The sequence below is a fragment of the Haliotis rubra genome, unplaced genomic scaffold (genome assembly GCF_003918875.1).
Source record: "Haliotis rubra isolate DU_JTF1 unplaced genomic scaffold, ASM391887v1 Scf780, whole genome shotgun sequence".
In the NCBI taxonomy this organism is placed as follows: domain Eukaryota; kingdom Metazoa; phylum Mollusca; class Gastropoda; order Lepetellida; family Haliotidae; genus Haliotis; species Haliotis rubra.
Window position 1 is genome coordinate 46,349 of NW_025767502.1, and position 24,178 is coordinate 70,526.

The following is a 24,178-nucleotide window of genomic DNA, read 5'->3' on the forward strand; positions in this document are numbered from 1 at the left end:
GTGAAACATATTCTGACAAGCTTAAAACTGCTATGAAAGTGGTTAATAATGTTTAAGTTGAGTGTGCAAATGATTCAATGTATAAAATAGTTTAAATAAAGCAGTGAAAGTCAATGCAATAACTCGGAAATGAAGTGTTATACGGAAGTTGTGGGTTGCCTCCCTCGGTTAGCTCAAAAACAGCTAATTGAATGGTTTTCAAACTCAGGGCACTGCATGCTTCATATTATGACGTGATACGATTGTTAGTGATGCAGCTTCTCAGCAGAGAGTTTGGCGGTTACTGTGGCAGCGGGTAATATTTTTCCAGTTGTCACCCTCCAATGAAATTAAAGTATTTTACATTAAGGTAAGATGAAATGGATTACATGAACACATGTGTATCATCATATATGATCATCAAATCTAATCTGTTGAAAATAACTGAAGTTGATTTTGGCAGAGAAGCACCACTTGTAGTAAGCAGATGGACACAACTGGACCATGGTCAGGTTGTAGAAACCGGCCTTAATTTGGTTGAAAATAAAACTAATAGAGTTGGCTGTTGTATGGCATAAAATGAGAAACGTGAAAATTTAACATTTAACAGTTTTACACTTTTCAAGGGGAATGTGCTCACAATCGTATTGTTTTTGTGCTCTTTTCTCAGTGCTGTAACACTGAATGATGAAATGATTGAAAATATGGAGACCTGAGGGGTGAAAATACAAGCTTTAAGAACAACTACTTCTATTCTTTGAATATCCTTTTGACAGAAATTAGTGAGAAATGTTTTAACAGCTATCACATTCAAATGAGATCTTTTACTCTGTAATGTTGCTCTGCATGAAGGTTTCAGGAGGCCACATCAGGGGAACTCTCTTATCAAGTTTAGTAATTCTTTGTATGGGTGAGCAAAACATCTCTAAAGTATGTAACTTGAAAACAAATTCAAATCTAAAATGGCTCAAATTTATTGTAGTGCCACTATAATGTTGTGTATATTTTATAGAGTCAGTGAGCTTTGTTTCTTTTTGACAAAAATTGAAATTTAAGGATATAAAGTAGTAAATAAAAAACTCTAATGTTTAAAAAAGCTGACCTTGATTGGTTCAAGAATCCACTCATCCTTTATTTGATTGTTTGGTCAAATTCTGTGTGAGATGAGAATCATATTTTCTGTGAGGACAAACTGCTAAATTTATGTCCAACATGACTGTATTGGGGACTGAATTTTCTGAATATTTGTGTCAACAATCAAGCACTCTGTGATAACGTGTCTAGATCATTTGTAATATTGTATGGAAGACACAACCATTTTTACTTTGTTTTCTACAAGTTTTAAGGTGGACACTGAGGATAAAATGTCAAAAGTTCAATGTGACAATAGTCAAAGAAGACAATAATAAACTATACTACTCAAAAGGAGTTGGGAACTTTTTCATTTTGATATTTTCATTTGATATCAGCTTTAACCGTCTGTGAAGTAAACCACTGGTCTGAGGCCCAAGTCAAGTTCAACAGTCTGTCTGACAAGTGGAGCTGATTAGTTTAATAATGTTTTTCTCACATGAATCTTTTGTCAACTAGCTGCAACTAATCCAGCTAATAAGTAAATTGCATTCAACACACCAATAAAATTGAATATTTGAAGAATTTTGCAAACTTAATCTGTACATGTAAAGATGACACTGAACCATGCAATGGTTCTGAAACCTTAGTTCCATAAAACATTTGCAACCTGCTCTTTTACTTGTGTTTTTTTCATTTGCACAACTGATGATATGTACCATTAGAGGGTTTTTTGTTTTAATTCTTTTTATTCATTTCAGAAGGTGTACATTGCCGGGTAGAGTGAAAATTGATATTACAGCACTTACAATACAGTACAACACAGGAGATAGTCGTTTCGTGATATGGGCGTACTATAGGTTCACTAAGTATTCAATTAATCTATTTGGCCATTTTTTTGTAAAATTTGACAATCCTGTTGTTTTTCCTGGCTATGTATCTTTTGACTATTACAATATAATCCCAACAGAACTGTGAAATTTGTGAATACTAATTCAATATTAAGAATGTTTCTAAGAAACACTCTTAATTCATTCCAAAATGTACCATTAGAGGTTAATAAACACAAGGTCAGGTCAATGGCAATGTTTTAACCGATGTCAATTTTGGTCAAGATTTTGGCACAGACTAAACATGTGGGACTTGTCATTTAGTGTGGGAGGGTGATTGAAGGGGCGGAGGAGAGGAGGGTATAGCCCACTTAAACAGTGTACTGACTCCAGGATCTGGATTAAAATTGGTCTTCTTGTTTGTCGAAAGAGGCAACTAAAGAGATCAGGTGGTCAGGACTGCTGACTTGGTTCACATATGTCCTCATATCCCAATTACATAGATTGATGATGATGCTTGGAGGCATTTCAAGTGTTTTATGTAAATGATGTAAGTAATATATCTTTCACAACCCTCCTTGTTCAGCCCACACAAAAAAACGGCTCCTTGAAAAGATGACCGTGAATGCACAGAATATTGAGTATAAAGGGTAAAAATGCAGCAAAGATTAGTAAAATAACCTAGTGGCTTTTTTATGCACTAGTCTTAATCCCCAATGTGTGCAGAGTTGCCCCATTCCTTTGTATTGTTATAATGTTTCAAACAAAAATGTAAAACCATACTGACATTTATGATTCCAGCTCTATTTTGGACTCATTTATAACAAAAGAGCACTGTTAATGATGAAATGCACATTTATTATGTTTCACTATTGCTCTCTACATTTCTAACATTCTAGTGACATGCAAGGCTCCAGCTGGGATAAATGTAAGGCAAATGAAAGCCAGATGAAAATAACATTATGTTTGTGACATTTTATAGTGTAATAATTAGGTGGCAGCAATACACAGTCATGTCAAGTTCAGTGAAAATGTCTGTCTTTTCCTTGGAAAACATTCGATGTTTCAAGTAGTCACAAAGCGGTCCTCATTGAAACTCCCTTTCAATTTCATTTATTCAAATAGTATCCAAGACATCATTAATTGTTGGTCTTCCTGTCGGATCAACAGCTAGCATTCTACCAACAATCCCCTTAACACCATCAGAGACAGTTGCTTTCACTGCAGTTTCAATCTCGTCATCACTGCAGAGAGCCATGGGCCGGTCGTCTCCTGCAGATTTGACCGCGGGGCAAAGTGTTTTCTTTTCCAGCCGCATTGAAAACAATGCATAAACTACAACACCGAGACTGAATACGTCTCCCGAGCTTGAAAACTGGCCTTCTTTGTACTCCGGAGCCCAATACAAAGTCAGTCCACACGGTCCACTAATATAAGCACCAAGAGGTTGGTTTCCTGCGAAGGAACTTGACAAAATGTCCCTCGAACAACTGCACTTGGTTAAATTGAAATCAGAGAGTTTGAAAATTGGTTTGTTTCCATGAGACAAGGTCAACATGATGTTTTGTGGTTTGACATTTCCGTGCACAACGTTGTGTTTGTGCATGTGCTGAAGGCCATGGGCGACATCTTTCATTGCTCGTAGGATTGCTACGTCGTCCATTTTCTCGTTGATTGCAAAGTCATTAAGATTCCCCGGCTCACAGAATTCAAGGACGACATATATCTTGTTATTTTCGGTGAAATGGTCAATAAATGTGACAATATTCTCATGACGTGGGAGATTTTCGAAAGCTTCAATTTCAGTGTTCACAGATGATGTATCGATAGATTGTTGAATTTCTATTTCTTTCAAAGCAAAAGCGTCCCTAAAGTTTGTGACTTTGTGAGTTTTACCGAAAGCTCCGTTTCCAAGCGTTTCAAAAATTCGGTATTTCCCACCGATCTTCATTTTAAAGGATAAGTGTCTGCAAATAAAAGTCGTCAAAACCCGGAAATGAAGTGTTATCGGGAAGTTGTGGGTTACCTCCCTTTGTATTCAATCACACAGAACGTTGAATCTGGATAATTGAACTTCGAAATGAGGGACATTTGGGGTTGGATAATTTTCTTAGATATTTATTGAACTGATTTTTTTCACATGTGATAGCTATGTATATATACAAAACAATCCACTTGGATGCAGAACTATGCTTTGTTTATTATCTCACGTGTACTCATCGTTACTGATCAACACCAATCCTTTACCATCTCATGCAATAGTTATTTCATTATTATAAATTAATAGTTGAAGTCCAGTGGAAAAGTTTTGGCGAGCATTTTAACATTATCAGTTTTATCACTCTTATCTGTCGTTTCAAGAAGAAAATGAGAACTTCATGAAATATCAATCATTCATTCACCGAAATCAACCAATTATTTCAATGACATACACACGAGTCTCTCCACCGAAAAACATTTCCTTGAGGATCATTTCCCCCTTACCTTTGGACGACATGATGTATGTGCATATTCTTTCTCCTCCAACATGTGAGTGAAAGCTGTGAAGCAGATAGCTATATATGTTCACGTGAAAACAACAAAAGTGAACAAATAACAAAGCAAAGTGAGGGAAAAGGATAACAGTACTGACTGATAGTAGTGAAGCCTTCTATATACGTGGTCATGTATTATATGTACATCCTTATCTAATTGTTATCTACCGCCAGGCTAACATGACACAATACTTCATATTAGTTTACCATTTATCATTTCAGCATTTACCACAACATTCACACAATATCCTAAAATTCAATACACGTTACAATGAAGAGTGACAATGAAGTTTGAATCAGTTGCTGTAAATATTATTGCACATTATGGGATTGGTTGGAATTCTTTCCATTGTCTATAATTAAAAACACTCTATATTATGTGGTAAGTATACTCTGTCAATGCAGTTGTATTTTTTTTGTGTGTGTGTGTGCGTATGTGCTACGAACACCTTCAAATGCACCCGTATTGTACAGGGCAGATGAAATCAGTTTGAAATCAGTAATGTACCTGATCCTTCAGTGAGTGAGTGAGTTTAGTTTTACGCCGCACTCAGCAATATTCCAGCTGTATGGCGGCGGTCTGTACATAATCGGGTCTGGACCAGACAATCTAGTGATTAACAGCATGAGCATCAATCTGCGGAATTGGGAACCGATGACATTTGTCAACCAAGTCAGCGAGCCTGACCACCCTATCCCGTTCAGTCGCCTCTTACGAAAAGCATGGGTTACTGAAGATCAATATTATAACCCGGACCTTCACGGGTCCTGATCCTTCAGTCACTCTCAAACAATCAAATATTGTTGTAGTTTTAATCAGATATTAAAGGATGTTTTGACCCCCTGATATCCGTATGTTTTGAGGACAAAGATTAAAGTGTCATTTTTGAAAATGAAGAACGATTTTGTGTATGGAAGGGACCAAAGAAAAAAATAAGTCATTGAAAAATTGTCAATGACCTATCATGTGTCATGATGTGTGTTCTTTGTTTACTGATGTGAAGATGATCACGTGGTAATATGTACATGTATGTTTATGAACAGATCCTTACAGGACTGGATGGTGTTCCATCAGGGCTCTCAATATGGGCAAATGATATTTGTGGATGACACATGTGCTGGTGTTTGTCCAATATAAATTACAGATATGCCCCGGGGCGTGCACAGTACAAGCCAAGTCGTCAAAGCACGAGCTGCACGTGTCAAAGGCATAGGGAACATATTTCACGTGCATCACGCAGAGTGTTCTTACATTCAAGCATGAAGTTCTTGTGTATCTTTGTTTCAAATAAGGTTTTCAAAACAATGCTGTTGAAACCTTAAAGTCGTTCATGTTATGTGACTTGTGGCCATGTATTTTTTTTGTACGACCAGTTGGATCCAAATTTTTAACAGTGGAAATGGTCTGCACTAAACCCATCTGCGGCACATCATACCATCTTGGTATTCGTACACCAGTGAAAATTATCGGATTCGTTTCTTATTTTTCGATTGCTCTGATTGGTGAAACGGCATTCTCTGGAGATGCAATGACGGTTTTATTTCATCTTCCTTTCCATTTATCTCCTTTTAGTAAAGTTAATATGGAAACAACCCAATTAGAACCTCTCTATTATATCAAGGGAGGTCACTCTATTCAAGGGAAGCAACTCTACGCATCCCGCACTGCACTTCCATGTGACTTTCATCAGATCTGTCAAGAAACCTGACGCAATGGAAATGTTGGCCTCGCGAGTCTTGTGTGGAAGATGCTTCCAGCCATTGTCCAAAAGCTGCTCATTTTTCAAATCAATGGCAAATAATTGTCCGACATGTCCACCCACGAAAACCGGTTTTGTGTCGGTAAGCCGGTTTGACTCGCTTGAGCACGTATTTTCGTCCTTGAGATTCGATGTAATTTTTCCTTGGTACATACTCCCAAAAACTGTTTATTTGGGTTGCATGTTTTTACACGATCTCTCATTGGTAGCTATATATGCATTTCTTATTTCTTTCGTCCGTTGTCCTGCGTCTTGGCAGGTTTACAGAAAATTATATAAGCTGTTGAAGCGTACTTACAATATTTGTTGGGTCTGTATGTAAATTTGTAACCCAGGAAAATACAGTAACACTCCCAACTGGTAGACAGAATGCACGGCAAACTTGTAGACTTTGTAATCATCTTACCAAATTTAAGGTAAAGAGCTCCTTCCGTTCCCCCAACTCTAAACCTAATCCTAAACCTAGCCCTAACTTAAGTTTTGAACTTTTAATCATTTTGTGAGTTCTCTAGTAATTGTTGTGTTAAGTTTAGTTTATAATTCTAGAATATTTATACATATTATTTGGGATGGGGGAACGGGAGGAACTCTTACCAATTTAACATTTGGTATGAAGAGTCAGCAAATATTTTTGAAAATGTGTGTAATCTCCAATTTTATCTAGATAACAAATGTATGGTTCAGACAGAAATTGCCTGTAATGTGATTATGAAAGTTTGAAAGTAATTGTGAACATTTAAGTTTGATGCTTGTGAGCACCAGGTTGTCAACATCGGTGATGTTTCAGCTTTCATCGTACAAGCCAACACACATTGATGGAACAAAAATACAATTTAAAATGCAATTAATCTTAATCTGCAAATACATTTTAAACAGAGTAAACTATGAATACATCAAGCACTTAAGTTATGTAGTTATTCCTGCAAATGTTTTCATTCTTGCTGCATATCTAATAGGGCTGTGCATATTACCGGTAAACCAGTATATACCTGTGCAGTATCTCACGATACGATTATTGCGATATGGTTCAGCTTCTGCAATATATTGGGTCATCCAGAGTTAGCCCCCTTTGAATTATATGCCCTTGACTTTCATGGCAACAATATGTGCTCTAAAAGTGTCAAATATAATTTTATTTCAGTTGGTTTCATGTAACATTTTACAAGTGTAATTATCTTTATAAGTGGCTCCAAAAGAGCCAAATATTCTACTAAGTTTTGTGGGTTTGAATGGTGTCATATGTGACAGTTTGGAGGAATTAGGTGGCCTCAAATGGGCCAATGTTTTATTTGGCCTTATTAGTAGAGCCTCTGGCTCTGAGGTACCATTTCACAATTCAAAATGTATATTATTTTTGTTTGTTTCATAGTGCAGGATTTTACACAGACTTTGAAAAAAGAGAGTCATGGTGACTCACAGTATTTAGTTTGGGGAGTCATTTTCAATGTTTGGGAGTCATGAATCTTTAGTGTAATATTTATTTGTGTATATAAAAAAAGCAAGAGTTTTGCAGAGATTTTGTTGTTTTTGTTGTGTTGCCGTTTAAATGTTACCGGAAGTTAATAGTTTATTTTTCAGTTCAAATCAGTCATAACAAAATCCAGTAAACTGAACAAATAATCATGCTTGTGATTTATTCACTGTAGCATACAGTTAATAACATGAATTAAAAGAAATATCTAAATTAATGAAGACCTCATGAAAACTATCATTGTTTGCATATCAAATCAATTTTATTGAACTGAATTCAGGGGGTCACTCATAAAACTTGCGTCAAGCTTGACTCGTATGATAATATTTTGAGAGTCTTTTACAAAATTGTTGCGTCAAATACGCAAAAATCATGCGTCATGTAAAACCCTGTAGGGGGATATATGTTATCAATTTATCATAAAAGCTTAAAGGGCCACTGATCAGAGCGATTAATGTTTCTAGCCAACAGTCTAATTACGAAACCAAGCTGCAGGCTGATCACTACCTGCTCCCTCGACCGCGACGGACACGGGGACTGGGCTACTGTCCACCTTGACAGAATTTCTTCAATCTAATCAGTGGGACATTAGGAAGATTGAATGCCCATCAGATGCCGTAATATCCCCGGTAGTTCTTATCTGATTGTAATAAAGTATCCCAGCAGTGTAGGCTTTTTCATATTTTCAAATACTTGGATGGTATAGTGACTGATCCAATTTGATCCTATTTCTGTGCTTTTAACCTCGATATTTAATCAGAAATATTATGTCTATTTCCTATGCTATGATATCAAAAACACACAATTTTTAAACTTATCCTATCTCACGATTTGCACTTCTCTCTCTTGCTTCGGCGTTGAGTGGAACGAATGAGAACTTTTCCTGTAGGCCTCTCTTGTCCATACACCCGTGTTCCCCAGGCTGCTCTCCTTATAGGACAGGTCCCTAGTCCCCGGCTAAGCGTGCAGCACGTTCCCCTGTCTACCCACGTGACTACCTCAGAGTGATCATTTCTTCTTCTTGTCGCACCACTGTGTGGACGTATTGTGAGAGTTCTCAGCTTTCCTTACAATTAACATAAATATATCATGGGTATTTGACCCTAAGTAGCGTAATTTTGCGCACACTGTAACAATATTTACTTCCTCGGAACCTTGTCATGTGTGGGTTGTATTGACCTGTGTTCCTGGAGCAAACGTTGTCGGGAATGTTCTCCCTTATCAAACACGTTTTTAGAGCATATAGACATGCTTGCTCCCGTTGGCTGTCAGACAGAGCTAGTTACACTTCAACAGTTGATCACCCGACAAACCCCCGCTTTTAACGACTTGTATTAACTGCTTGTCGTCCGGAGATTCCCATGTCGGACGGTGGTGATTTTATTGGCGCATCATCTGATGTCTACTCGTTGTTCCGCCTCATTAAACCGCTCTGTGTTGCCAGCTGACTCACACAGCCGATCTACATCGTCAAATCGCCAAACCAATTCACCACACCGAATCGGTTCGCCATACCGAATGGATCCACCAGACCGAACCGTTTCCCCACTGCGTATATGGATTACGACATCGACTCAATTCGCCATAATATTAAGACTGTTTCTTATCGCCGAAACAGTTCACATCATCGATTCGATTCACAGCACCGAAACGGCTCGCCTTGCCGTAACATCTCTCTTCACCGAAACGATTCACCTCGTTGAACCAATTCACCTCGGCCGGAACATTTCACCTCGCCTCACCGGTTCATCTGTAGTGAACCCAAGCTCACTACTCTCCCCAAGACTCCCCATATACTTTGTTAGGCTTACTTTCAAATTTTTTATAAGAAACCAAATTATTCTTCGAAGTCTACATAATTTTACAACATAAGATGGAAATATTATCGAGTAAAAAAGGTTTCATCTTTGTTGATCAGTCTATACTTATACTATCAATTGCGCATGAGGGTGGCGCAGCAGAAGTAACGAACCAGTCATGAAATCTGGGATATCATCCGGGTAGTCATGGGGAAAAAACAATAACAAAAGCAACAACCAGTCCACGGAAATTGCTCTGGATCAGTGGCCCTTTAAGTCTTACAAATTTTGTAGGACTGTATAATGACATTCTAGTCAAGGATCTTAGCATTGGAGGTTACATGCGTTTTTAAGCTCAAGTAGTTCACCTAAATCATGTTTTTGTTTCATTTTGCAATAGTTCATGTTAACACATGTTTATACTGGAGTTGAATCTGAATGAATCACTGACATACGAGGGGCGATCAAAAAGTATGTAGAATAACCAAGAAAATGATACAAATGCAGTTATTTTTATGTTTTATATTTCTACATATTATCTGTCAAGCTCAAGCAATTTGGATTTGCTATGTTCCAGTCTCGCGATCCCCATTTTGTTTGACCTTTTATCTTGGTACCCTAAAAAAAATGCGAAATCTACAATAAATGCATCAAAAACTTCAGGAAACAAAATATGCAAGAAATATTTTGTGTGTTTTGGGATTGATAGAAGTCCCTTAGAACCACACTTAGTTATTAAAGTGCATAAAAAAGCAATTTGAAATTACAATCGCTTGTTAAAGTAACTCCACACTTCATGTTGACTGAAAGAGCTTGTTTTGGAGACACTACCCATCCCCCTTTCAGATGACGTAATCATAAGGGCATAGCTTATTCTAATGTTTTCACCTATGCATACATGATGCCAAGGGTTCAAACTAAATACTGAATGGTCACACAAGTGTCAGCTCACAATATATTGTAAACTGTGCCAGCTTGAATATCTGGACACAATGTTTTTGAAAGATTAAAATGGGGGTGTCCTTAAAAATAGCCCCCGACTAAATATAAATCAGGCAGTCCAAATCTTTGACTGTTGATCATGACGGGAAGTCATCCAATACTATAGTGAACATATTTTATATGACATTATCTGAGGGCATACCATTATCCAAGAGGTACCAAAAGACAAATCGTTTTTCATTTTCTGCAGTTTTGTTAGAAATATTATACCGCAATGTGTTGTGATGACAAATATCTGGTTAACCACATTACCCACACATGTGAAATGTTGGATATGGGTTTGCTACTGATTCCTTCAAAATAAAATGGAAGCTTTTCAAACATTGGACATCAAGAATATAGTTAGGCTACGTACTTTTTGATCGACCCTCATACCATAACAATAAGTACATCCTGCATTGAAGTGCACTCTGTTGAAGCAAACAACACTGACCATGAAAATTATGTTATACTATTACCTCTATCATTATGTTAGCAAAACTTTGTTGCAATACTTCAATTAAATATTCCACATAAAAGCTCTATTTCATTATATTTATCTGTAAACCATTGGCATACAGCCATACACAATGGGGACGGGGAGCCTGAAAGTATGGAGTAACAACTAAGAAGATGATGTAGCACACAGAGAGCTATTATGAATTTATCATGTATGCACTTGGGCAGAAACCTTCCAGTCAGTATATCACAATATATATTGCAATATCTCTGAAGTTATTGCAATGTATCGCAATATGTAAATCCAGCAATATCCAGCCCTAATATCTAAGCACAATTCCTTTGATTTCAGTTTCGACCAAGATTTTCCACCATGTCCACAATGAGCAACCCCAGTCGGCAGGTGTCCGTCCTCATTCCACAGACAACACATCTCAACAGAAGCTCTCTACAAACTGCCTCTCACAGACTAATGTCTTCGGAACACCGAAATCTGCTGCCAAAAAGAAACAGGGGGTCAGTATCATGTACCTTTCCTAAAGTCCAACATCAGTATTTGTCCCCCAACTCAGTACCAATTGTTTGTTGTTACATTTTGATTTCCAAATTAAAATTAAGTTAACCTGAGATCAGTCTGTAAAAGAATTCAATGTGAAACCAAGAAAGAAATGTGAAATTGACAATTGTATTCTAAAAATAAGTTACCAAAACAGTACAAATCAGTTCAAGTAAGTGAGAGTACAATATAGAGTGGCAGTACAGATTCAAGGGGAATGTTATCTAAAAGCAGTGATTATAGCTATAAAGTAATGGTAACATTCACCTTGCTGCAACAGTGGACCCCCCCTTCAGTAATGTGTACATAGCTGTATATGTCCTGTTCCAGCCTGTATCCTGGAAGGGTCTACTGATAGCTGCAGGGTTGGGAGGTGCCATGTTACTGGGAGTACAGTATGTGAAGAGAGAGAAGGAGCTGGGTAAGTAGACGGAGAGATCTTCATGTTTCCATTCCTTTGTTAAAACAGCCAACCTGTGAGAAAGGGTCAAGACAGCCAACTGTCTTCATGGTCTCATGGAAAGAGTCAGCAACATTGTGAAGCACAGAGGTTAGGTGTGACTATTGAGGGGGAAACAACTATAGCGATAACGATAGTCTATTGTGACCAACTATTACAATAGTATTTTCTCCTTGAATTGTCTCATTTGAAGCCATTTCCCACATGATTGTATAGTTTACATGAAATAAAAACAAGTTGAAGTTGTTTCAGTCTCTTCTAATAACTGACAAGAAACTTGAAACCCTGATCAAGTAAACAGTTAAAACATAAACTCAGTGAAGCTACAAGTCTGCTCCCAAACATCCTGTATTTTACGCTGTGCATTTATCAACGGAAGTCAATTACTAAACTATTGATAGTCAAATATACTATCGATGCATCGATAGTTTTTCGTTTCTACCATCGATTAATTGCTACAGGGACTCAATAATTGCACTGCATTGATAGTCCGATACATCGTTACTGCCCTAACATAGGTCATTATTAATTTGAAAGTTGGTGACCGTAATCTGGTTGTGTGACTTCTGAACTTCCTCGAAATTTGACTGTCATTAACCAGATAGACGAGATTGTAAACTGTTTGAAGCTGAGCATCATGTCCTCCAAGTTACCACTGTTTCTTCATTGGCTGATGATATTATGGTCTGGATTCTTGATTTCTTGATTTGTGTGCGTGCGTGCGTGTGTGAGAATATTTTGATGTTCTATTTATGATAATTGAATTCAATAAGCTTTTGCATGTATGGACTTTCCACAGATGTGGACATTATGCACAAGGATTTTATGCTTATACTTTCATGAATGCAAAATATATTTTGGAACATCTTGGGTTCCAGAAATTGCCAAGGAGAGGAGCAGGTCTCTTGGTAAAGCTGCTCTGGGTGGACCGTGGCAGTTGATCGACCACAATGGTCAAGTCAAGTCCAGCAAGGACTTCCATGGTCAGTGGGTGCTCCTGTACTTCGGTTTTACCCACTGCCCGGACATCTGCCCAGACGAGATCGAAAAGATGATCAAAGTTGTAGACTTAATAGGTGAGAGTTGTCTTGAACAGTAGATCATATCATTATTTTGAATGAGACAATCATTTGTAAATTAATTTTTTTTTATGTAGTTTTGCTCCTTGTTACATGTTTGTTGAAACGTCTTAGGTTTAACATTTTTCATTGTTTAAGTATTTCTTTCTGATTATGGCACCCATGAAGATCCGGGTTAGAATTCTTCTTCAGTAACCCATGCTTGATGTAAGAGGCGACTAATGGGATTGGGTGGTCAGACTCACTGACTGGGTTGATGCATGTCATCGTATCCCAATTGCATAGATTGATGTTCATGCTGTTGATCCCAGGATTGTCTGGTCCAGATACAATTATTTACAGACCGCCACCATATAGTTGGAACATTGCTGAGTGAGGCGTAAAACTAAACTCACTCACTCACTCACTTGTAATGTTTCTTGTTATTTGGGAATAATGCACTGTCTTCATTTTTGTCATTGTAGATGCAACACCTTCCAAGCCGAACGTTCAACCCCTCTTCATCACAGTTGACCCTGAGCGTGACACAATGAAGGCTCTCCGGGAATACTGCCTAGGTGGGTCATAACATATGCATCTCATGCTTCTTAGATTCTGGGTCAGAATGTGTTCCTCGTGCTCGATTGTCTGGTCCTGACTGGATTATTTACAGATCTCCACCATATAGCTGGAATATTGCTGAGTGCGGCATAAAACTCACTCACTCACTCACTCACTGTAGTGATATTGCTGGAATATTGTTAAAAGCAGCATAAAACTAAAATTCCATATAAATTATATGTTTGTGTTTATTGTAAATAGACAGAAAGACTCAAATGATTTATGTACAGTTGTACATGAAAATTATCAGTTTTTTCTTTTGAGGCCAGTTATATTTCTTGTTTTCCGGTTTCGCCGGGCATAATTTTTCAAGAAAAATAAAAAAATAATTAATTTTCCCCGCTCAAAAAATAAAATCCTGATGTTTTATTGTCCCAAAATGTAAACTTGCAAACAGTTTGTTTGTCCCCCGCCGCTCTCCTATGTATTCAGCGGCATCCGTCCATACCTACGTCCCAATTCTTGTTAACACGATATCTCATGAACTCTTGTACCCAATGTCTTCAAATTTGGTGACTGTCTACATTAGGGGATTACCCAGACAGCAGTCGATTTTGGTCACCTTGACCTTATTTTCAAGGTCACCACGACACTTTGAACACATTTGAAACTCTTGTTAATACGATATCTCATGAACTGTTGTACCCAATGTCTTCAAATTTGGTGACAGCCTACATTGGGGGATTACACAGACAGAAGTCGATTTTGGTGACGTTGACCAAAAAATAAACAGTAGTAAATGTGTTGTAAATATTCCATTCTTAATAGCAGCGGGGGACATTGCCATATCAGTGGCAAACACTTGTTTAGATTGTTTTTGCCCCATATACACTTCATAAATTGCCAAAAGTAAAATACTTTTAGTATTTAAAAGGACCATTACTTTGACTGGTGATTTTTTTTTTCCCTCCTGCATTTAGGCTCTGAGGACAAAAATCTGTAAAAGAAGAAATAAAATTGGTCTTATGGTAGATATATAACTGCCCAACTTGTCGTAAGAGGCAACTAACAGGGTTCTGGTGGTCACACTCACTGACTTGGTTGACACATGTCAACATATCCCAATTGTGTAGATCAATACCCAAACTCAATTATTTACAGACCGCCACCATATAGCTGGAATATTGCTGAGTGTGGCATATAATTAAACTCACTCACTCACTTTACATTAGCACCCGTGAAGGTCCGGGCTAGAATGTTGATCTTCAGTAACCCATGCTTGTCGATTATTTACAGACCACCGCCATATAACTGGAATATTGCTGAGTGTAGCGTAAAACTAAACTTGCTCACTCACTTTACATTAGCACTTTCAATATGCAAATTCAGTGAAGCACATTTTCAAATACTGTACTTAACGACATGTTTTTGTTGAACTGCAGAATTTTCGCCCAAGCTACTTGGGTTGACTGGCAGCAAGGCACAGGTGGACGAGGCAACGCGGGCTTATCGGGTTTACTACAGCGCTGGTCCTCGTGACGAGGACAATGATTATATTGTAAGTTATTGATCTTAAGGTGCATTTCATGACATCATACATTTTTAGAGGGTTTTAAAAAGAATTTTGTGTGAGGTAAATAAGGGTTAACTTAGAAACGACAGAAGTTTCACACAAAGTGTATACAAGCAAACATTCCACGACTATAGTGTTGAACGTTACTGTTTGGACATGATTTCATGTTCGTTTTCTCCCTTTCACCTTGTACAGACAACAGTTAACAGTAATGTTAAAGGATAAATGTTCAGAGTTCAAAATTTCCTCATAATAATTAACATTGCAGGGGTTTATTTTGTTAAGACCAATTGATTTTGATCCAGTCCTAAATGTATTCTGCTTCATTTTTTTGCACAATCCGGATACAGATAATAAAAGGTGTATATTGTAATTATTGACAAACAAGGATTTTGCAAAGATTGGTGATGTGTAACGTGATGTAAACTGAAAGTAATTTTGAAAATATTTTGTAAACCTATTTGTGGAATATTTCACCATCTACAGTCTACTTAATGAAAGCTGCATCACTGATTTTAACCTGAACCAGTGCCAACGTCAATGATTAATAGGTTTTGTATATTTTGTAGAGTATATCAATGACCATTGTTGCATTCTGCTGCAGACCCATGAAGCTTGTCATAAAAGGCGATCGTAGTAAGAGGTGAATAACAGGGTCGGGTGGTTAGGCTCGCCGACTTGGTTGATACATGTAATCATATCCCAAGTGCTTAGATCGATGCTCATGTTGTTGTTCACTGGATTGTCTGGCCCAGACTCGATTATTTACAGACCGCTGCCATATAGCTGGAATATTGTCGAGTGTGGAATAAAACTAACTTCACTTGCTCACTCACGCATTCTACTGCAATGTTGTACTGACTGTTTCAGGTTGACCACACCATCATCCTGTACCTGGTTAATCCCGATGGAGACTTCGTTGACTACTACGGCCAGAACAAGAAGTTTGATGAAATTTCAACTAGTATCAAAGTGCATATGGAGAAATTTGCATACCTAAGAAAATAGATTTAAATCCTGGAAATATCGTAGTCGCTTTCAACATTTAATATATTTCAAAGCATTTACTCTCAATATCCTTCTCCTTCTGTGACCTTGTTCAATATTTGTAACTATGACAGTTAGATATAATACACCTTCACCTTTGCTGAAGCGCACTGTTGGTGTACTGGGGCATATGGTTGCCCTATAGTTGCCCTTCGGTTGAAGTGTTTGCTCATCCAGCGCTCACTGACCCACGTGGGCGATATGAGCCAAGCCCAATCTTGTTTTTCTGTTTTGGCTGAAATATTGCTAAAAAGCATCTTAAAACTCACTCTGACCTTGCTCAGGTATAGAAGCTGTCTGATATCACTGGTGTATTGTTTATCAGTCAGGGTGCCCTCTTGTTCAAGCAGCTTTTCAAGGAGACAATTTTCATAATTTGAATTCAAATACAGCAGAAACACCACCTTTGATTGTGAGTAGTAAGGGGGAGGCAGGGTAGCCGTTTCTGGTGTTCCCCGCCATGATATTGCTGAAAGCTGCATTAAACTAAACTCACTGTGAGTAGTAAGCAGTCTTTCTACACGGGAAATGAATCTTTTACAACATGTCAGCCTGTTTTTACAGTTTTATGTCCTTTTTGTTATCAAAGAAGTGCAAATTTACCTGAGTAATTTGTCATTTTAAAAAAACCCAAAAACAGTAGCTCACAGATCAGTGAGACCTTTACGCAGGGTTTGGTGGTTAGAATTAGAAATGCTCATTTTCCAGAGGACACACTGAGAGTATATATACTGGTACCTATATGCCATATCTGAAAGTTTCAGTGATATCAAGAACTTTTACTTTTGTTTTGCCATACACTTTAGTGCTTGAAGAAATCTGCAGGAGAGTTACAATCACCGCAGTGCGTCGTATATCCCATGCCTTGGAGATCTATTTGTGTCTTTTCATGTTGCATGCTTTTGTTCTCATATATTGCATTAATTTTCATTACCTCACCTAAATCCAACCCATTCCAAATATACCATTCTTATTGCTTGTGAGTGAAGAATTTGTTCATCGGTGAATGTTGAGTTGTTCAGGAGTAGACGATGTCCAGATGTTGTTGGTTGTTATAAGGATCATTTCAGAAGTCAAATTGTGTTCAATGGCACTCGGGTCAAGATGACAGTAAATGCAGTATCACACTCAACAAAGGACCGTTCATAATTTATTGCTAGAGGTGGTTCAATGTACAAAATCAATTACCCCCCCCTTACCCCATAATTTTTAAATATTTTTATGTAGCTACCCTCTTCTCCTTCCATACCCCCTTAAGAACAAAATGGACACCCCCTGCCATAAATTATGAGCGATTGTGGTTATATAGGATTCGTAATCCATTTCAGCATCCTTGATTTGACTGTAAAAAGCAGCAAAAAAATAAAGATTTGTTGCAGCGTTGAATGTTTGTCCTGTTGTGAATTTATATATAAAAAGCACATTCATTTCAAAGATTTATTAAAACACACAAATACATTATAAATTGAAAATGATAATTGATAAGAAAATCACCAGTCAAAACCGGTTTCTATTAGACATGAAAGTACTGAATCACACAATACCGCATACAGACATTTTTTTTTCAGACGTGGACAGTTTTACTGCTTCAGATAATCGTTACATACTTCTGTTCCTTAGATGTACATATTTCCAGGAGAATCACGAGGTCTTATTCAGTAGGTTTTCCCCAAAGACACTCATAGTGTAACAGTTCTAAACATCTGCGGTCATTGCATTGAAATATTCAGAGTCAGTAACTCTACATATCAAATGAACTACATATCAAATGGTTCTGTGTTTGTACACATTTCAGAGTCTCCTTCATGATCTGACGACAAATGTCTCCAGATCAAAGACATCAGATTCATTCCATGGTCTGTCCATGAGTTCTACTTGTCCCACAATTTCCACACAGAAGACTGTGACAGTGCTAAACAGTTGTGTGAGAGTTCGGAAAAAAACACTTTAAAGATGCTGTCTGTATATGTATCAAGAGTGAGTAAAATGTGTATGTACCGCCAGGCCTTCTAACAAACAAACTTCAAGGTCACATGGAAAACTTGCCTCAGGGTCATTTTGTGTAAAGATATGCTGAACACCTATCCTGGCAAGGGTAACCCCATATGAAATCTCTCTGACAAGCATGGAGTCCTGTAGACCTAACCTGGCATGATACAAGGATAGAATCCCCACTGTGAAATAAGCAAGGGGTCCTAATACGGTACCCTCAGTTAGACAAGCCACTGGACCTATCTTTGCAAGCTAGAGGATGAAATAGGGTACCAGGGGCGGACCCCCTCAGGGGAGACATGGAAGGGTCCTGTGGAGATATCCTTGCCTGCACACAGGGGACACAAGGGTACCAGGGACCTATCCTTGCACCACGACCAGGGGGGTGACAGGCAAGGGTACCAGGGACCTATCCTTGCACACCGACAGGGTGACATGCAAGGGTACCAGGGACCTATCCTTGCACATGGCTGGGTGACATGCACCAGGGACCTATCCTTGCACACACCTCAGGGTGACATGCAAGGGTACCAGGGACCTATCCTTGCACACGACAGGGTGACATGCAAGGGTACCAGGGACCTATCCTTGCAAGCTACAGGGTGACATGCAAGGGTACCAGGGACCTATCCTTGCACACGACAGGGTGAAATGCAAGGGTACCAGGGACCTATCCTTGCAAACTACAGGTTGACATGCAAGGGTACCAGGGACCTATCCTTGCACACGACATGACAGGGGTGACATGCATGCACCAGGGACTTGCACTACGACAGGAATGACATACATGCAAGGGTACCAGGGACCTCTCCTTGCATTACCAGGGGGACAGGGTGACATGCAAGGGTACCAGGGACCTATCCTTGCACACAACAGGGTGACATGCAATGGTACCAGGGACCTGTCCTTGCACACGACAGGGTGACATGCAAGGGTACCAGGGACCTATCCTCGCACATGACAGGGTGACATGCAAGGTACCCAGGGACCTATCCTTGCACACAACTGGGTGACATTCAAGGGTACCAGGGACCTATCCTCGCACATGACAGGGTGACATGCAAGGGTACCAGGGACCTATCCTTGCACATGACTGGGTGACATGCACCAGGGACCTATCCTTGCAAGCTACAGGGTGACATGCAAGGGTACCAGGGACCTATCCTTGCAAGCGACAGGGTGACATGCAAGGGTACCAGGGACCTATCCTTGCACACGACAGGGTGAAATGCAAGGGTACCAGGGACCTATCCTTGCAAACTACAGGGTGACATGCAAGGGTACCAGGGACCTATCCTTGCACATGACCGGGTGAAATGCACCAGGGACCTGTCATTGCACACGACAGGGTGACATGCAAGGGTACCAGGGACCTATCCTTGCAAAGCGACAGGGTGACATGCAAGGGTACCAGGGACCTATCCTTGCACACAACAGGGTGACATGCAATGGTACCAGGGACCTGTCCTTGCACACGACAGGGTGACATGCAAGGGTACCAGGGACCTATCCTCGCACATGACAGGGTGACATGCAAGGTACCCAGGGACCTATCCTCTTACACTACTGGGTGACATTCAAGGGTACCAGGGACCTATCCTCGCATGACATGACAGGGTGACATGCAAAGGGTACCAGGGACCTATCCTGCGCACATGACAGGGTGACATGCAAAGGGTACCAGGGACCTCTCCTTGCAAAGCGACAGGGTGACATGCAAGGGTACCAGGGACCTATCCTTGCACACGACAGGGTGACATGCAATGGTACCAGGGACCTATCCTTGCACACGACAGGGTGACATGCAAGGGTACCAGGGACCTATCCTTGCACATGACAGGGTGACATGCAAGGTACCAGGGACCTATCCTTGCACACAACTGGGTGACATTCAAGGGTACCAGGGACCTATCCTCGCACATGACAGGGTGACATGCAAGGGTACCAGGGACCTATCCTGCACACATGACAGGGTGACATGCAAGGTACCCAGGGACCTATCCTCTTACACTACTACAGGTTGACATGCAAAGGGTACCAGGGACCTATCCTCGCACATGACAGGGTGACATGCAAGGTACCAGGGACCTATCCTTGCACACAACTGGGTGACATGCAAAGGTACCAGGGACCTGTCCTTGCACGCGACAGGGTGACATGACATGCACCAGGGACCTATCCTTGCAAGCAACAGGGTGACATGCAAGGGTACCAGGGACCTATCCTTGCACACGACAGGGTGAAATGCAAGGGTACCAGGGACCTATCCTTGCAAACTACAGGTTGACATGCAAGGGTACCAGGGACCTATCCTTGCACATTACCAGGTGAAATGCACCAGGGACCTGTCATTGCACACGACAGGAAGACATACAAGGGTACCAGGGACCTATCCTTGCAAGCTACAGGGTGACATCCAAGGGTACCAGGGACCTATCCTTGCACATTACAGGGTGACATGAAGCGGTACCAGGGACCTGTCCTTGCACACGACAGGAAGACATACAAGGGTACCAGGGACCTATCCTTGCAAGCTACAGGGTGACATCCAAGGGTACCAGGGACCTATCCTTGCACTCTACTGGGTGACATGCAAGGGTACCAGGGACCTATCCTTGCACACAACAGGTAAAATGCAAGGGTACCAGGGACCTATCCTTGCACTCTACTGGATGACATGCAAGGGTACCAGGGACCTATCCTTGCACACAACAGGTAAAATGCAAGGGTACCAGGAACCTATCCTTGCACCACTGGGTGACATGCAAGGGTACCAGGGACCTATCCTGGCCTGAAACACCCTCAAGGGTTGGAAAGTGGAACCTTTTCAGCAAGATTTAAAGATTACAACACTAATAAGATAGCCAACTACAACCGTGACAGTATGACAACACGTCTCAACACAAATAACCGTTAGGCAAGCTATCTATGGATCTGTTATGTCCGTGTTTCATAAAACATGGAGGTACATATACACCTCAGTCTCTCCCGACGTTTTTACAAACTGCAGAGCTTCAGAGTGGTAACATTTTTCTTCACTACCCACACGACCACAGTTTTACTGTAAAGCATGGCTGCAGCCTTCTGAGAATGGAAATTGTGGTACAAGTAGAGTGATAGACCAAAGCTCATGGACAAACCATGGAATGAATCTGATGTCTTTGATCTGGAGACATTTGTCGTCAGATCATGAAGGAGACTCCGAAATGTGTACACAGGCAGAACCAGAGTTATTTTGAGATTTAGAGTAACAGACTCTCTGAATACTTCAATGCTACGACCGCAGATGTTTGGAACAGTTACTCTATGAGTGTCTGGGGGTAAAACCTACTGAATAAGACTCACCTTCACCTCGTGATTCTCCTGGAAATATGCACATCCAACCAACAGAAATAGTCATGATTATCCATTCATCAGAAGCAGTGAAACTGTCCACTTCTGAAACAAATGTCTTTGAATGTATGATATGGCAGTGAGAATATGTGCAATTCAGTACTGACAGATCATGTCTAACAGGAAGAGGTTTCGTCTGGTAATTTTCTTTTAAACTGAGTGACTGAGTGAGTGAGTTTAGTTTTACGCTGCTTTTAGCAATATTCCAGCAAATATCACGGCAGGGGGACACCAGAAATGGGCTTCACACATTGTACCCATGTGGGGAATCGAACCTGGGTCTTAGGCTTGACGAGCAAATGCATTAACCACTAGGCTACCCCACTGCCCTGTGCTGCTATGGTTTCATGGGTACTACATCACGGAAATATGTTTATGTGCACCGAAACCTGTGACGTTTTAACACACTACATCGCAACTGGAATTTGGCTTGTGCAACTAGGTTTATATCTTAGGTTGCACCTGGTGCAAGTAGGTTAACATCTCTTAAATCGAGCCCTGCTAGGTAATCACCACAAAATTTAATTCAAAACCTAGCAATATACTTTTTTATAACCAGTGATGTTCTTTTTGCCAAGAATCTTCCAAACAATTCTTCTTACAACTGCCCCAAGACATAATTACCCGGTAATCAAGTATGACAATCCATATTTGTATTTTTTCAAAACTTTCTCAAATGTGCAGAGAGTAACTTAGCTTTAAGGTCTATTGGCTGATGGTATTATCTTATCTGTTTTACATTTGTCCAAAAACAAAAGATGACAACCAACAACAAAAAGAGAGAGAGAGAGAATGGCATTTAACAACACTGCTTTGACCTGTATTCCAGTCGTATCACAGCTTTGACCTGTATTCCAGTCGTATCACAGCTCAATATGGGAATAAAGCCCAAAGTGATGCAGGTCTAAGACATTTACCACTTTGGTGAAACCCGTCAACATGGGGTATGGGGCTGACAAAACAGAAACTTAATTAAAATGAACCAGAATTCAACTAATCACAAGTTTCTGAAGTGCCCAAGGTGTGTAACTCCTCAATGGGAATCCCAGCACCTTAGATGACTTGGTCAGCCATACCCCACTGTCGAGAAGACGAAATGCGGATTGTTCATTACAACAGGTAACTGGTAAGTTTCTTTTAAATTGAGATATCAATTATTTATGTATTGACAGAAAAGCCAGAAAAAGTTTTCCTAAGATATTTATAAAGTCTGTTTGTCATAATATGAAAGAGTTATATACAGGAAACAAAATTTAAGGGAACACCTGTACAATAGGACCAACTTTACAGCTCATTCCAAAATGCCACTCAAAGAAGTCAACTTAACTTTAAGTTGCGTATTTTTAAGACAATGCTGGATTTGAACCTGATCAGTAATCCGAACGAAACATATGACACTTAAAGAAAGCATGAAGGAGATTGTGCCAGCGTTGAATCATGATTTGCATGTGTATCAGCACGGTATGCAACCTGTCACCATTAAAAGTATCGTCAGTGCCTCCAAAAGTCTATCTTGCAAGAGAATTCAGCAATGGGAAGCTATCGGCATGGTACATGGTGGCAGATCTCAAAACGAGGTAGCACGCCATTTTGGGAAGTACTGACTGACTGACTGAGTTTGGTTTTACGCCGCTTTTAGCAATATTCCAGCAACATCACGTCCGGGGACACCAGAAATGGGCTTCACACATTACCCATGTAGGGATTCGAACCCGGGTCTTCGGCGTGACGAGCCAACGCTTTAACCACTAGGCTACCCAACCGCCCCATTTTGGGAAGTAAAAAAGTGTGATTTCCCACCCAATGGAACGATACCGGCACACAGGTCACGTGTCAATTTGACCCAGTGAAGGAAGGCCACAAAAGACAACAGTCTGACAAGATCGCTTCATTACAATAATTGCAATTAGAATTCAGTTCATGACAGTATCAGAAATTCAGAGACGATAGCGAACAAAAACAGTAATATGAATTTCCTGCAGTTCAGTGAGAAACAGACTGAAGTCTACCCAGTTAAAGTCAAGGCGCCCATCCCATGGAATTCAACTTACTGTGCAACACAAGAGGCTGAGACTTCAGTGGTCTTGACAGTTTGGTAATTGTGACAGGTTTACCGGCTAGTCAAGGTTCCTGATGAGATTCAGAAATGGTCGACAAGGGGGGAGCACTATCATGACGTCAATGTTCAAGAGCATGACAGATACAGAAGTGTAATGGTGTGGGGTGGAATAAGGTATGACCACTGAACTGATCTTGTGATTGTCCAGGGATATTTGACCGGCCAGCGTTATTTGGATGAAATTTTATGACCAGTAGTGATTCCATTCTCACAAAGGATTGGTCGAAACTTGAATGAGTGAGTGTTTTACGCTGCACTCAGCAATATTCCAGTTATATGGTGGCGATCTGTAAATAATCGAGACTGGACCAGACAATCCAGTGATCAATAGCATGAGCATCAATCTACGCAATTGGGAACCAATGACATGTTCAACTAAGTCAGCGAGCCTGACCACCCGATCCCATTAGTCTCCTCTTCCTTACTTGAGGATAACGCCAGACCTCACAGAGAAAGACTTGCTTTGGATTTTCTCCAACAGCAGCAGATAAACAGTCTACTTTGGGTTGCCACATCACCAGATCTCTCACCTACT

At 40.0% G+C, this 24,178-nt stretch overlaps 2 protein-coding genes and 3 long non-coding RNA genes across 8 annotated transcripts; 2 read left to right on the plus strand and 3 right to left on the minus strand.

Moving 5' to 3' along the window:
* Positions 1-2,717: 2,717 nt before the first annotated feature.
* On the minus strand, positions 2,718-3,900 carry LOC124260901 (serine/threonine-protein kinase 35-like). Its single transcript, XM_046695223.1, has one exon. It carries the CDS (start codon positions 3,829-3,831, stop codon positions 2,998-3,000), a length of 834 nt encoding a protein of 277 aa, XP_046551179.1. The 5' UTR covers positions 3,832-3,900; the 3' UTR covers positions 2,718-2,997.
* Positions 3,901-6,051: 2,151 nt separating this feature from the next.
* Positions 6,052-17,525, plus strand: LOC124260904 (protein SCO1 homolog, mitochondrial-like). Its single transcript, XM_046695225.1, has 7 exons — positions 6,052-6,256; positions 11,237-11,400; positions 11,771-11,861; positions 12,779-12,976; positions 13,444-13,536; positions 14,962-15,077; positions 15,963-17,525. Exons 1-7 carry the CDS (start codon positions 6,226-6,228, stop codon positions 16,098-16,100), a joined length of 831 nt encoding a protein of 276 aa, XP_046551181.1. The 5' UTR covers positions 6,052-6,225; the 3' UTR covers positions 16,101-17,525.
* Positions 17,129-21,800, minus strand: LOC124260905. 3 transcript variants are annotated; one of them, XR_006894208.1, is made up of 10 exons: positions 20,653-21,800; positions 20,307-20,438; positions 20,220-20,263; positions 19,909-20,083; positions 19,550-19,637; positions 19,461-19,504; positions 18,989-19,422; positions 18,624-18,845; positions 18,555-18,585; positions 17,129-18,347 (listed from the first exon to the last, which is right to left on the minus strand). It is a non-coding gene; the product is annotated as an uncharacterized LOC124260905 (long non-coding RNA). The 3 variants fall into 3 exon arrangements; XR_006894209.1 differs by lacking the exons at positions 19,461-19,504; positions 19,550-19,637; positions 19,909-20,083; positions 20,220-20,263; positions 20,307-20,438 and having other exon boundaries at positions 18,989-19,460; positions 20,653-21,799; XR_006894210.1 differs by lacking the exons at positions 19,461-19,504; positions 19,550-19,637; positions 19,909-20,083; ... (1 more) ...; positions 20,307-20,438; positions 20,653-21,800 and adding an exon at positions 20,521-20,546 and having other exon boundaries at positions 18,989-19,460.
* Positions 19,576-20,273, plus strand: LOC124260906. 2 transcript variants are annotated; one of them, XR_006894211.1, is made up of 4 exons: positions 19,576-19,669; positions 19,853-19,984; positions 20,028-20,072; positions 20,253-20,273. It is a non-coding gene; the product is annotated as an uncharacterized LOC124260906 (long non-coding RNA). The 2 variants fall into 2 exon arrangements; XR_006894212.1 differs by lacking the exon at positions 20,253-20,273 and having other exon boundaries at positions 20,028-20,080.
* Positions 21,801-22,561: 761 nt separating the features above from the next.
* Positions 22,562-24,166, minus strand: LOC124260910. Its single transcript, XR_006894213.1, has 2 exons — positions 23,404-24,166; positions 22,562-22,994 (listed from the first exon to the last, which is right to left on the minus strand). It is a non-coding gene; the product is annotated as an uncharacterized LOC124260910 (long non-coding RNA).
* Positions 24,167-24,178: the final 12 nt, after the last annotated feature.

What these genes read in the sequence shown, in the direction of transcription:
- LOC124260901 (XM_046695223.1), bottom strand. Translation starts at nt 3,831, where the DNA reads ATGAAGATCGGTGGGAAATACCGAATTTTTGAAACGCTTGGAAACGGA.
- LOC124260904 (XM_046695225.1), top strand. Translation starts at nt 6,226, where the DNA reads ATGTCCACCCACGAAAACCGGTTTTGTGTCG. An exon ending in CAAAGTTGTAGACTTAATAG is followed by an intron (nt 12,977 to 13,443) that starts GTGAGAGTTGTC and finishes TTGTCATTGTAG; the next exon opens with ATGCAACACCTTCCAAGCCG. An exon ending in TCTCCGGGAATACTGCCTAG is followed by an intron (nt 13,537 to 14,961) that starts GTGGGTCATAAC and finishes GTTGAACTGCAG; the next exon opens with AATTTTCGCCCAAGCTACTT.